The 12,120-nt window shown below is 33.4% G+C and overlaps 1 protein-coding gene across 2 annotated transcripts in view; it reads left to right on the top strand.

Annotated features, from left to right (window-relative positions):
* CAPZA2 (capping actin protein of muscle Z-line subunit alpha 2) overlaps nt 1-12,120 on the top strand; it is a 56,807-nt gene that overhangs the window by 21,566 nt on the left and 23,121 nt on the right. For both annotated transcript variants that reach the window (XM_022582719.3, XM_089917483.1), the window contains exons 2-3: nt 3,525-3,588; nt 7,407-7,458. In XM_022582719.3, coding sequence (XP_022438427.1) covers nt 3,525-3,588; nt 7,407-7,458 — 116 coding nt within the window. The remainder of the gene's footprint in view (nt 1-3,524; nt 3,589-7,406; nt 7,459-12,120) is intronic.

The raw sequence follows: 12,120 nt of genomic DNA, 5'->3' as shown, positions 1-12,120 counted from the left end.
ATAATTAGCGATGTTGAGTGTCTTTTCATGTGCGTATTCGCCATCTGTATGTCTTTTTTGGAGAAATGTCTATTTAGGTTTTCTGCCCGGCTTTTGATTGGGTTGTTTGTATTTTTGTTATTGAGTTGTATGAGCTGTCTGTATATTTTGGAAATGAAGCCCTTACTGGTCACCGTTTGCAAATATTTTCTCCTAGTTCGTCTTTTCATTTTGTTTATGGTTTCCTTTGCATGCAAAAGCTTAAAAGTTTGATTAGGTCCCATTTGTTTATTTTTGCTTTTATTTCTTTTGTCTTGGGAGACTCACCTAAGAAAACATTGGTATGATTTATGTCAGAGAATGTTTTGCCTATGTTCTCTTCCAGGAGTTTTATGGTTTCATGTCTTATATTTAAATCTTTAAGCCATTTTGAGTTTATATTTGTGTTTGATATGAGGGAGTGTTCTAACTTCACTGATTTACATGTGGCTGTCCTGCTTTCCCAACACCACTTGCTGAAGAGACTGCCTTTTCTCCATTGTATATTCTTATGTCCTTTGTCAAAGATTAATCGACCGTAGGTGTGTGGGTTTATTTCTGGGCTCTCTCTTCTATTCCATTATGATCCATATATGACTGTAGCTTCATATTAAGTCTTAAGATTAGGTAGTGTGAATTCTCCAACTTTGTTCTTTTTCAAAATTATTTTGGCTATTCTAGTTCATTTGCCATTGCTACTTCGCATTTACTGCTAAGGGTGTGAAATAATATTCATTCCCTTTCATTTCCTAACCAAAATCTTTTTTTTAATACCATGGTGTGTGTTCATGTGTGTGTTTATGGTTGTTCTGGGCACCAGAGTGATTTCTTGATCTTGCTTGCATTTGTAGGGAGGGAGTGTTAATCTTGATACATGGCCAAAATAGCCTGCATTCATTGCATTCTTCAAACATAGAAAAATAATAATATAGGAAACATCAATGTTAGAATCAGCTTGTTGATGTGTATCAAAAAAATCCTGCTTGGATTTTGATTGGGCCTTCATTGAATCTGTAGAATAGTTTGGGAAAAATTGTTATCTTTATAATAAGGAGCCTTCCAATCCGTGAACATACATGTCTCTCCATTTATTTAGATCTTCTTTGATTTCTTTCATCAGTTTTGTGTAGTTTTCAGGATATTAGTCCTGTACATATTTTGTTAGATTTGTACCTAAGTTTTATAGGTTATTGGGTAGTTTTGTTTGTTTGTTTAAGATTCCTTGGGATTTTTCATTGTAAACAATCATGTTGTCCTCAAGTAGAAAGTTTTATTTTATTTATGAAATGACTTTCATTTGTTTTTCTTACCTTATTGCACTAAGATCTCAGTATGATGTTGAATAGGAGGGATGAGAACAGACATTCTTACCTGATGTTAGGGGGAAGCGTTCAGTCTTTGACCATTAAGGATCATGTTAGCTATAGGCGTTTTTGTAAATACCTTTTATCAAATTAAAGACATTGTCTTTTTAGTTTTCTAAGAGTTTTTTAAATCATGATTGGTTGTTGAATGTTATTAAATAATTTTTCTGCGTCTATTGAGGTGATTGTGGTTTTTCATCTTTAATCAGTTTATATTGTGAATTGCTTTTCAAATAGTGAAACAGCCCTGCATTTCTAGGAAAAACTCCACTTGGTCATGATGTGTTATCCTTTCTATATAGTTGGATTCAATTTGCTAATACTTTATTGAAGATTTTTGCTTCTGTGTTTATGAAAGGTTTTGGTCTGTGAGTTGTGTTTCTTGTAGTATTTTAGTCTTTGGTATAGGATAATGCTATTCTCTTAAAATAAGTTGGAAGTTTCTTCAATTCTGTTTTCTGGAATAATTTGTGGAGAATTGGTAATATTTCTTCCTTAAATGCCTGTTATAAGAAAACCTGAAGTTTTATTTGTTGGAATGCTTTTAACAACAAACTCAATTTCTTTAGTAGATCTAGGACTATTCAGGTTACATCTTTCTTTTTGAGTGAACTCTGGTTTTTTCTGTCTTGGGAAGAATTTATTTCCCTTAAGTTGCTGCTATTGACATTTTAAATACCAAAAAATGTTTATACTTTGGCAGTTTGTTGGTGGCCACCCTGTCACATTCTGCCCTGTTCATCTTTTGGTGGGAGCATTTTACCCATTCAACAAAACTGTTTTAAATCTGAGAAGCAGCATAATGTAGTAAATAAAGTGTATATTCAGTCTGATGACTGAAGAGTAAATGACATAATCCGTGTAAAGTGCTTGGTAAACACTAATTTAAATAATCCCATTTTTGTTATCATCTTCATCAGTGTAATCTCTCGGTGGTATCCAACAACAGTCGTAGGTTTTGCTTCAGACTTTTTGGTGTTCCAGACTACAAAAGCTTTTCTTTTTGTTTTAAATTAACAGTTTTCTAACTGGCCTTGTCACATATGTGGCCTCTAGCTAGGAACATCTTTTTTTTAACTGTAAATACCTTTTTCATCTGTGTCTCTCCTCTGAAAACCATATGTGTACTTAGATGCATGCACACACACATATAACATATATACACAAACATATATAACTATTTCCTTTTCCATTATTTTTAGTTTCTACATCAGAGCAGCGACAGTGCTAGTAAAGTGGACAATATGAAATAAAGCTTTTGTTTTTGTCATGTGTGGTCCCTTAATTCAGTGAATACTTGGATGTGTATTTTTAAAATCACCTGGGAAGCTTGTTTATAGTGTTTTCTGGGCCTCATTTCCAGAATCTGATTCATTTGGTTGGGTAGGGCTCATGAATGTCCATTTCTGACAAGGTCACTGATCAGCTGAGTTGGAGGCTATTGTATAGTGGTTGGAAAACTATTATAAATACTCAGAACTTCTTCACTAAATTATAATATTGGGCATGTCATCAAACTCTCATATATAGTCATTAGTGATTAATCTCTTTAATATAGCCTTTATTCTCTTAAAATATACCTGTCAGTATACCTGTTGATATTTTGTCTCTCACTTATTTTTGAACTAAAATTTCCTAAGATCTAGTCAGATCTCATGTTCAGAACATTTTGAATTTAGACCTTTCTTCCCCTCTTCCTTTCTACATTTTTTTAAACTAATTTGTGACTTTATCGACATGCACATTTGTGACTGTATGGACACACAATATATTTTCTTCATAGTACCTAAATGCATCTTATTTCCTCACACATAGAAATTTTCTTGATGGATCATTCTTTTCCATTTTAGTTTAAAAGAAAAATTTGCTTATAAGAAAATATTTATATGTAGGCAGCTTTGAATCCTTACATGCATTAGTTATACATATATTTTATCTACATTCAGTCTATGCCTTGTGATTATATTAAATGATTAAAACAGTAATAAACTTAGGGTGTTTGAGTGAAAAAATGTCACTGTCTTTAAAATCTTCTTAAGCCATTTTCAGTAGAACTTTGAAGTATTTTAATTTTGCATGGTTTTTGGTTGTTTTAGCAGAGGCCTATGCTGTGGAACATTTATATCTTTGTTTCTGTTTTAGGTGCGTATAGCAGCAAAATTCATCATTCATGCCCCTCCTGGAGAATTTAATGAGGTGTTTAATGGTGAGTGTTTAATTCATAACACTTACGCCTTGATATGTCAAGCACTCCTTTTTTAAAGAATAAGTTACATAACCAAAGTAACTAAGTTAAGGGGAGTGGGTAGAAAAATGTATTTTCTGAATTACAGTGAAAATTTTTGTCAATCTGGATTTTGTAAGGTTGAGAATATAATGTGTTTATGACATATGATAATTATGTTTGCAAATTTTAACCCTCTTAAAGAATAACATTAAATCATTTTAAAAGACAAGAAAATTTTAATTTTAATTTTTTTTTGGAGTTGTGAAATGCATTTTTTATGTTTCTTTTAAAGAAAAGCCTACTTGATTAATAGGAACAGCCAAAAAAGAAGGGAGGGACATTGTTTCACTGTGCTTGTTTCCTGGGCTTAGAAGATGACATCACATGTAAAAACAATTTGTTATTTAAATTATATCTCATAAATCAGTTCACAGTATACCTTTCTTTAAACCTCACACCTCACTGGCAAACAGTTTTATAATTATTCACCCATAGACGAGAAATTTAAATACAACATAGTCTCCTGGTTGCTGTAAAAACTGTAACAATAGCTCCTCTTTAACAGAATGAAGTGGTTGAAATAGTTGTGCAGAAAATGGCCTGTAGTGATTTTTACACAAAACTTCTTTTTTTTTGCGGTACGTGGGCCTCACACTGTTGTGGACTCTCCCATTGCGGAGCACAGGCTCCAGACACGCAGGCGCAGTGGCCGTGGCTCACGGGCCCAGCCGCTCCGCGGAATGTGGGATCTTCCCGGACCAGGGCATGAACCCGTGTCCCCTGCATCGGCAGGTGGACTGTCAACCACTGTGCCACCAGGGAAGCCCTATGCAAAACTTTTTTAAAGCAGTTTTAAGAATAATCTACCACAAGTACTTTAAATGCGTAATTTCTACTTCATATATATTTGGCTTTCACTATGTCTTAAATTAAAACTAATTTATACAGTGCTCTTCAGTTTCATTTTTTTAAACATTCTACTCCAGAGTAATCTATTTAAACCTGTTTTTTAAGAAGTTTAATCTCTCATTTTCATTCATAGTATAAGATATAATGGAATCTCACCTCAGAAAAGATTAGGTTTGAAAGTCAAAAAATGAGGCAAAAATTGTATAAAGTTAAAATACCCTAGAAAATCCCTTAAATCATCCACAAACAAGATTAATATATGATTTAGTACATATAATTACATATGGTAATTTTTATACATTTAAAAATTTAACCACTGAGCTACACTTAGAGGAAGAATGGCAGTCTATATTGTGAAAAATCTGGAAGTTAAAATATTCTTCCTTTCAAGATAACCATAAAATCTGAAGCAATGAATTGGGAAATTGGGGAGAATTCAGAAGTATTTCTTCTTCCTATAGGGTTTAACTTCTGTTTTAATATTCAGCCTTTATAACCTAAATACAGGTTAATACGTTTGATGGTTGGGGCATTAAAGAAGATAGCCTTTTCTCCATAGGGTCAAAAGTTGGCATTTAACTTAAACTGATAATGGGGAAACTGTGCTAAAGTCAGTAGCCCCCAAACGCCCATACAATTTATAGAGCCAGGAATAAATTATAATTCTAAGAAAAGATTTTCACTTACTATTCTTACCCTGAATTAAATGCCCAACAGATTTGTTAATCAGAAAGACCCTGAAAGAATGTATGAGTCCCAGAAATTGCTTTTCTAAGTCTCATTGGAAATTGATGTTGAGTTGATATGTTCTGTGTTGACGTACAGTAGGCATTTTGGATGAGGACTTGGGCATTCAGGATGAGCCATTCAGTAGACCTGGGCTGGAACTGTGGAATGGAAATGGGAATATATATGTAAGTTTTAAATGAGGGAGTATTTTAGAGTGAGAAAGGAGTTAAGTATTTGAGGGGGAAATCTCATATGCATTTGGTTATTTTCATGCTATTTTTGTTGATAATATTAACATCAGAATGATTCCATTGAAGCCACAAATTTTAGAATTTCAGAGTCATAAAATCTTGTCAGATCAGTGGTTCCCAAATGCTATTTCCTAGATTGGCTATGTAAGAATCATTAAAACGTAGATTTCTGGTCTTCATTCTCAGGAACTGTTGTGTTATCTGGGCTGGAGCTCTGAAATGGATACTTTTTTTTAAATTTTTTATTAAGACTCCCACCCACGCATTGTTCTGATGTGTGGTCTGACTTGAAACCACATCCCTTCTTAAGAGTAGTTTTATTTTATTCAAATTATTCTCTATTTCTTTCACTGTATTCTTCATATGATAGAAGTTTGGACTTTTTTTCCAGAGTAAAGATAACTGGATCATGTAGATGTTGCTTTTAAATTATTTTCCCATTTAGGTAGAACTGAAAAAGATATACTACCTACCATGCGATACTGTTGTTAATGATTATGCTTTAAATATTGAAGATACAATAATCATATTTATCAAATCAAATTCCCAGTTTACTTTGTGAGATAAGAATACCTATAATTGTAAATGTCTGTGTTTTAATTTTTTAGGCAGAAGCTTCCATTGTTTAAAATCAGTTAACTTAGAAATCAAATTAGTATTATTTTAGTGGTTAGCCAGATACTGTTTTTTAAATTGGGACTTACTGCTACAAAGAGGTATGTGAATAGGCAATATTTTTTTTTTTGGAATAGCTTTTATTATTTTTGTAAAAATGATTCATAGTCATTCTAAAATTTCCAAAGAGCAAAAAAGAATCTAAGAATCACAGAATTCTACCCTCTCTTCTCCACTGTTTGAATGAAATACTTCCAACATTTCTCAATTTAGACACATATATATAACATTGCATAAATATCATACTGTACATGCTGGGTTTTCCCCTTCTTGTTTATTATATTATGTATATATTTCCAAGTTGATAAATACGTATCTACATTATTTCTGTTGGATGCCCAATTTTACACTATTTATAAGAACTATTGTCTGTTTATGTTACATTTAACCAGTTTCTTAATAGAAGGTACTTATTTGTGTTATTTTCATTTAATGAAAAAAATTAGGATACTTTGTTATATGTACTTTATGATAGCAATTATGTAAAACAGCCAAGTGTATAGGGAAAATAATGAAAGAAAATACATCAAGACTAGAGTAGAATTTTGTTTGTTTTTTGGTGAAATTATATGATTTTTTTTCCCAATTAAAATTGTAGTTTTAAAGTTGTGTTTTAATGATTAAAAAGCACGTGTCTACATAGTTGAGTCTGAAGTTAGGACAGAGTTAAGAATCAGCAACCAAAGTGAGATTACTAAATCAAATAAAGTAGTTATCCATATCTAACTCAACACATTCATCTGTTGTTGTACATGAGCTGTCTGAGAAACAAAATGCCTACATCTGTACTGCATTCACAAGCTGTTTCTTGTTTAATCACTTTTTCCATAGAGCAGATTCATTTGAAACTCATGATAGTATTGTCAGACTGAGAGGCATAGTGCTCAGTCTTCGGCAGATCTTATCACACCATCTTTTTGGTGTAGCTTATCTCCACTTTAGTTCTTTGGAGACATGTTATAGTCTGCCTGCATTGACTATTAAGAGTATGAAATAACATATTTTTATCTCATTCCCTCTGCTATTTCCTTACCAAAATCTTTTCTTTTTTTATTAATACCATGATATGTTTTTGTGGTTATTTTGGTCATCACAGTGATATTTTGATCTCCCATACATGTTTTGGGGGGTGGGTAGGATACTGACACATGACTAAAATAACCTAAATTCATTCCATAGAAATTTCAAATATAGGAAAATAGTAATATAGAAAAAATAACGTTTGTTTTGCAGATGTTCGGTTACTGCTTAATAATGATAATCTTCTCAGGGAAGGAGCAGCCCAGTAAGTATTATGCATTATATTAACATAATTAAAGTGACATGGGAAAAAATATTTTAAAAGTGGTTTTTAGGTACTACTCCATGAAATAGATATTTGCACATCAAGTTCAAATATATGTAATAATATGTATGTACTAGGTTAGAGGAAAAATATTTTTCATCACAGGATATACAGACACAATTATAACATGAAATTCTCTATTCATTGTGTGTTTGGCAGTGGCTTATATACTCAATACTGTATTTTGACATTTGCAAAGTTGGATAAAATTATTTTAAAAACTTTGATTTGTGAAATTGTGATACTTTAAATTTTATGCAGGTTTTACTTTCTGTTAAATGCTTGATCCTAATAGATTTTTGAGAAGGACCTACTGTATAGCACAAGGAACTATATTCAGTATCTTGTAATAAGCTATAATGGAAAAAAAGTCTGAAAAAGAATATATATATGTATGTATAACTGAATCACTTTGCTGTACACCTGAAATATTGTAAATGAACTGTACTTCAGTAAAAAGAAATAGATTTTTGAGGGTTAGGAGCTTATTTTATTCATCCATAAATACCTAACATAGTATCTGACACATATTTACTTAATAAGTATTTATTAGATTTGTGAGTGATTCAAAGAACTAAGCAGTTATAAATCCTAGTACATCATCTTTGGACCAATGACCACAATCATGACTTGCCACAACTATCTTAAGATTTCAGAGAAATAATTGGTTCTCTTTCCCTCTCCCACCTCCCTAAATAAGGCCTGTGGACCCGTATTTTAGGCTAATGGACTCCATTACTCATTTGAAAATGAGGAGATTAAACGTTCAGGTGCCTTACAAAGAGTGTTCAGTATCATCCAGTCACCTACTTTCATCTTAGTGTACTACCCAAAATGTGAAGTCCTGACTGATGGGGGAAATTGGCTCTAATTCTATTTTTGTAATGTTTGTAAGGCTTTATTGAGTAAATTTGTTAATCCTAATGAAGGTAGAGGTTCAGCAGACTTCTAGACATACCTGATTTTGCTTCTGATTTAAATTCCTGTTATTTTTTTCCCATTTTTAAATTGAAGTATAGTTGATGTACAGTATTACATATGTTATAGGTATACAACATAGTGATTCACAATTTTTTAAAGTTATATTCCATTAATAGTTACTGCAAAATACTGGCTATATTCCCTGTGTTGTACAATACATCCTTGTAGCTTATTTATTTTATACTGTACATAATAGTTTGTATTTCTTAATCCCCTACCCTTATCTTGCCCCTCCCCCCTTCCCTCTCCACACTGGTAACCACTAGTTCTCTATATCTGTGAGTCTGTTTCTGTTTTGTTATATTCACTAGTTTGTTGTATTCTTAGATTTCACATACAAGTGATATACAGTATTTGTCTTTCTCTGACTTACTTCACTTAGCATAATGCCCTCCAGGTCCACCCATGTTGTTGTAAATGGCAAAATTTCATTCTATTTTATGGCTGAATAGTATTCCATTGTATATATTTACCACTTCTTCTTTATCCATTAATCTGTTGATGGCCACTTAGGTTGCTTCCATATCTTGGCAATTGTAAATAATGCTGCTACAAACATTGGGGTGCATGTATTTTTTTGAAGTAGTGTTTTTATTTTCTTCCAGTATATACCTAGGAGTGGAATTGCTGGGTCATGTGCTAGTTTTATTTTTAGTTTTTTGAGAAACCTCCATACTGTTTCCCACAGTGGCTGCACCAATGTACATTCCCACCAACAGTGTAGGACGGTTCCCTTTTCTCCACGTCCTCTCCAGCATTTGTTATTTGTGTTCTTTTTGATGATACCCATTCTGACAGGTGTGTGGTGGTATCTCACTATGGTTTTGATTTGCATTTCCCTAACGATTAGCAATGTTGAGCATTTTTTCATGTGCCTGTTGGCCATCTGTATGTCCTCTTTGGAAAAATGTCTATGTTTGTCTTTTTGCTGTTGAACTGTATGAACTATTTATTCTGGATATTAATTCCTTATCAGTCGTATCATTTGCAAATATTTTCTCCCGTTCATTTTGTCTTTTTGTTTTGTTGATGGTTTCCTGTTCTGTGCAAAAGCATTTATGTTTAATTAGGTCCCTTTTATCTCCTTTGCTTTAGGAGATGGATTCAAAAAAATATTGCTAAGATTTATGTAAAAGAGTGTTGTCTGTGTTTTTCTCTAGGAGTTTTATGGTTTCCAGTCTTACATTTAGGCCTTTTTTTTTTTTTTAATTTAATTTTATTTATTTTTTTTATACAGCAGGTTCTTATTAGTCATCAGTTTTATACACATCAGTGTATACATGTCAATCCCAATCACCCAGTTCATCCCAATCACCCAGTTCATCACACACACCCCACCCCTCTGCTGCTTTCCCCCCTTGGCGTCCGTACATTTGTTCTCTACATGTGTGTCTCAATTTCTGCCTTGCAAACTGGTTCATCTGTACCATTTTTCTATGTTCCACATATATGCGTTAATATACGATATTTGTTTTTCTCTTTCTGACTTACTTCACTCTGTATGACAGTCTCTAGATCTATCCATGTCTCAACAAATGACTCAATTTTGTTCCTTTTTATGGCTGAGTAATATTCCATTGTATATATGTACCACATCTTCTTTATCCATTCATCTGTCGATGGGCATTTAGGTTGCTTCCATGACCTGGCTATTGTAAATAGTGCTGCAATGAACATTGGGTGCATGTGTCTTTTTGAATTATGGTTTTCTCTGGGTATATGCCCAGTACTGGGATTGCTGGATCATATGGTAATTCTATTTTTAGTTTTTTAAGGAACCTCCATACTGTTCTCCATAGTGACTGTATCAATTTACATTCCCACCAGCAGTGCAAGAGGGTTCCCTTTTCTCCACACCCTCTCCAGCATTTGTTGTTTGTAGATTTTCTGATGATGCCCATTCTAACTGGTGTGAGGTGATACCTCATTGTAGTTTTGATTTGCATTTCTCTAATAATTAGTGATGTTGAGCAGCTTTTCATGTGTTTCTTGGCCATCTGTATGTCTTCTTTGGAGAAATGTCTATTTAGGTCTTCTATCCATTTTTGGATTGGGTTGTTTGTTTCTTTAATATTGAGCTGCATGTGCTGTTTATATATTTTGGAGATTAATCCTTTGTCCGTTGATTCGTTTGCAACTATTTTCTCCCATTCTGAGGGTTGTCTTTTTGTCTTGTTTATGGTTTCCTTTGCTGTGCAAAAGCTTTTAAGTTTCATTAGGTCCCATTTGTTTATTTTTGTTTTTATTTCCATTACTCTAGGAGGTGGATCAAAAAAGATCTTGCTGTGATTTATGTCAAAGAGTGTTCTTCCTATGTTTTCCTCTAAGAGTTTTATAGTGCCTGGTCTTAAATTTAGGTCTCTAATCCATTTTGAGTTTATTTTTGTGTATGGTATTAGGGAGTGTTCTAATTTCATTCTTTTACATGTAGCTGTCCAGTTTTCCCAGCACCACTTATGGAAGAGACTGTCTTTTTTCCATTTTATATTCTTGCCTTCTTGGTCATAGATTAATTGACCATAAGTGTGTGGGTTTATTTCTGGATTCTCTATTCTGTTCCATTGATCTATGTATCTGTTTTTGTGTCAGCACCATACTGTTTTGATTACTGTAGCTTCATAGTATAAGTCAAGTCTGGGAACATGATTGCTCCAGCTCCATTCTTCTTTCTCAAGATTGTTTTGGCTATTAGGGGTCTTTTATGTCCTTTTATCTTTTTTTTTTTTAAGAAGATGTTGGGGGTAGGAATGAATTTATTTATTTATTTATCTTTGCTGTGTTGGGTCTTCATTTCTATGGCAGGGCTTTCTTTAGTTGTGGCAAGCGAGGGCCACTCTTCATCGCGGTGCGCAGGCCTCTCACTATCACGGCCTCTCCAGCTGCAGAGCACAGGCTCCAGACGCACAGGCTCAGTAGTTGTGGCTCACAGGCCTAATTGTTCTGTAGCAAGTGGGATCCTCCCAGACCAGGGCTTGAACCCATGTCCCCTGCATTAGCAGGCAGATTCTCAACCGCTGTGCCACCAAGGAAGCCCACTTTTATCTTTTAATAGCAATTTGTATTTATTATTTTTTATTGTGGGGAAAATATACTTAATATGAAGTTTAACGTTTTAACCATTTTTAGGCACACATTTCCTTGGCATTAAGCACATACACATATTTGTGTAACCATCACCACCATCCATCTCCAGAACTTTTTATTTTCCCAAACTGAAACTCCATACCCTTTAAGCAATAATTTCCCATTCTCCCCTCCTCCTAGCCCTTGTGAACCATCATTCTATTTAATGTATGAAGTGGAGTCATCAGTATTTGTCCTTTTGTGACTGGTTTATTTTACTTAGCAGAATGTCTTCAAAGTTCATTTATGTTGGAGCATGTGTTAGAATTTCCTTCCTTTTTAACACTGAATGTGTGTTTGTGTGTTTATATACATATATATATATATATATATATATATATATATATACCACATTTTGTTTATCCATTCACATGTCAGTGGACAGTTGGGTTGCTTCCACCCATTAAGTATTAAAGTACATAATAAAAATCAGTTTACTTGATATCTTTGACTTTAGTTATTAGTTTCTGGGGGAATGGCTTCTTATTCCTAAGTTCT

This window comes from Delphinapterus leucas, chromosome 9 (genome assembly GCF_059928025.1).
Source record: "Delphinapterus leucas isolate spDelLeu-1000000601 "Yukka" chromosome 9, BTC_Dleu_Yukka2, whole genome shotgun sequence".
NCBI classification, from domain to species: Eukaryota; Metazoa; Chordata; class Mammalia; order Artiodactyla; family Monodontidae; genus Delphinapterus; species Delphinapterus leucas.
This window is presented reverse-complemented; position numbering and strand designations above follow the sequence as displayed.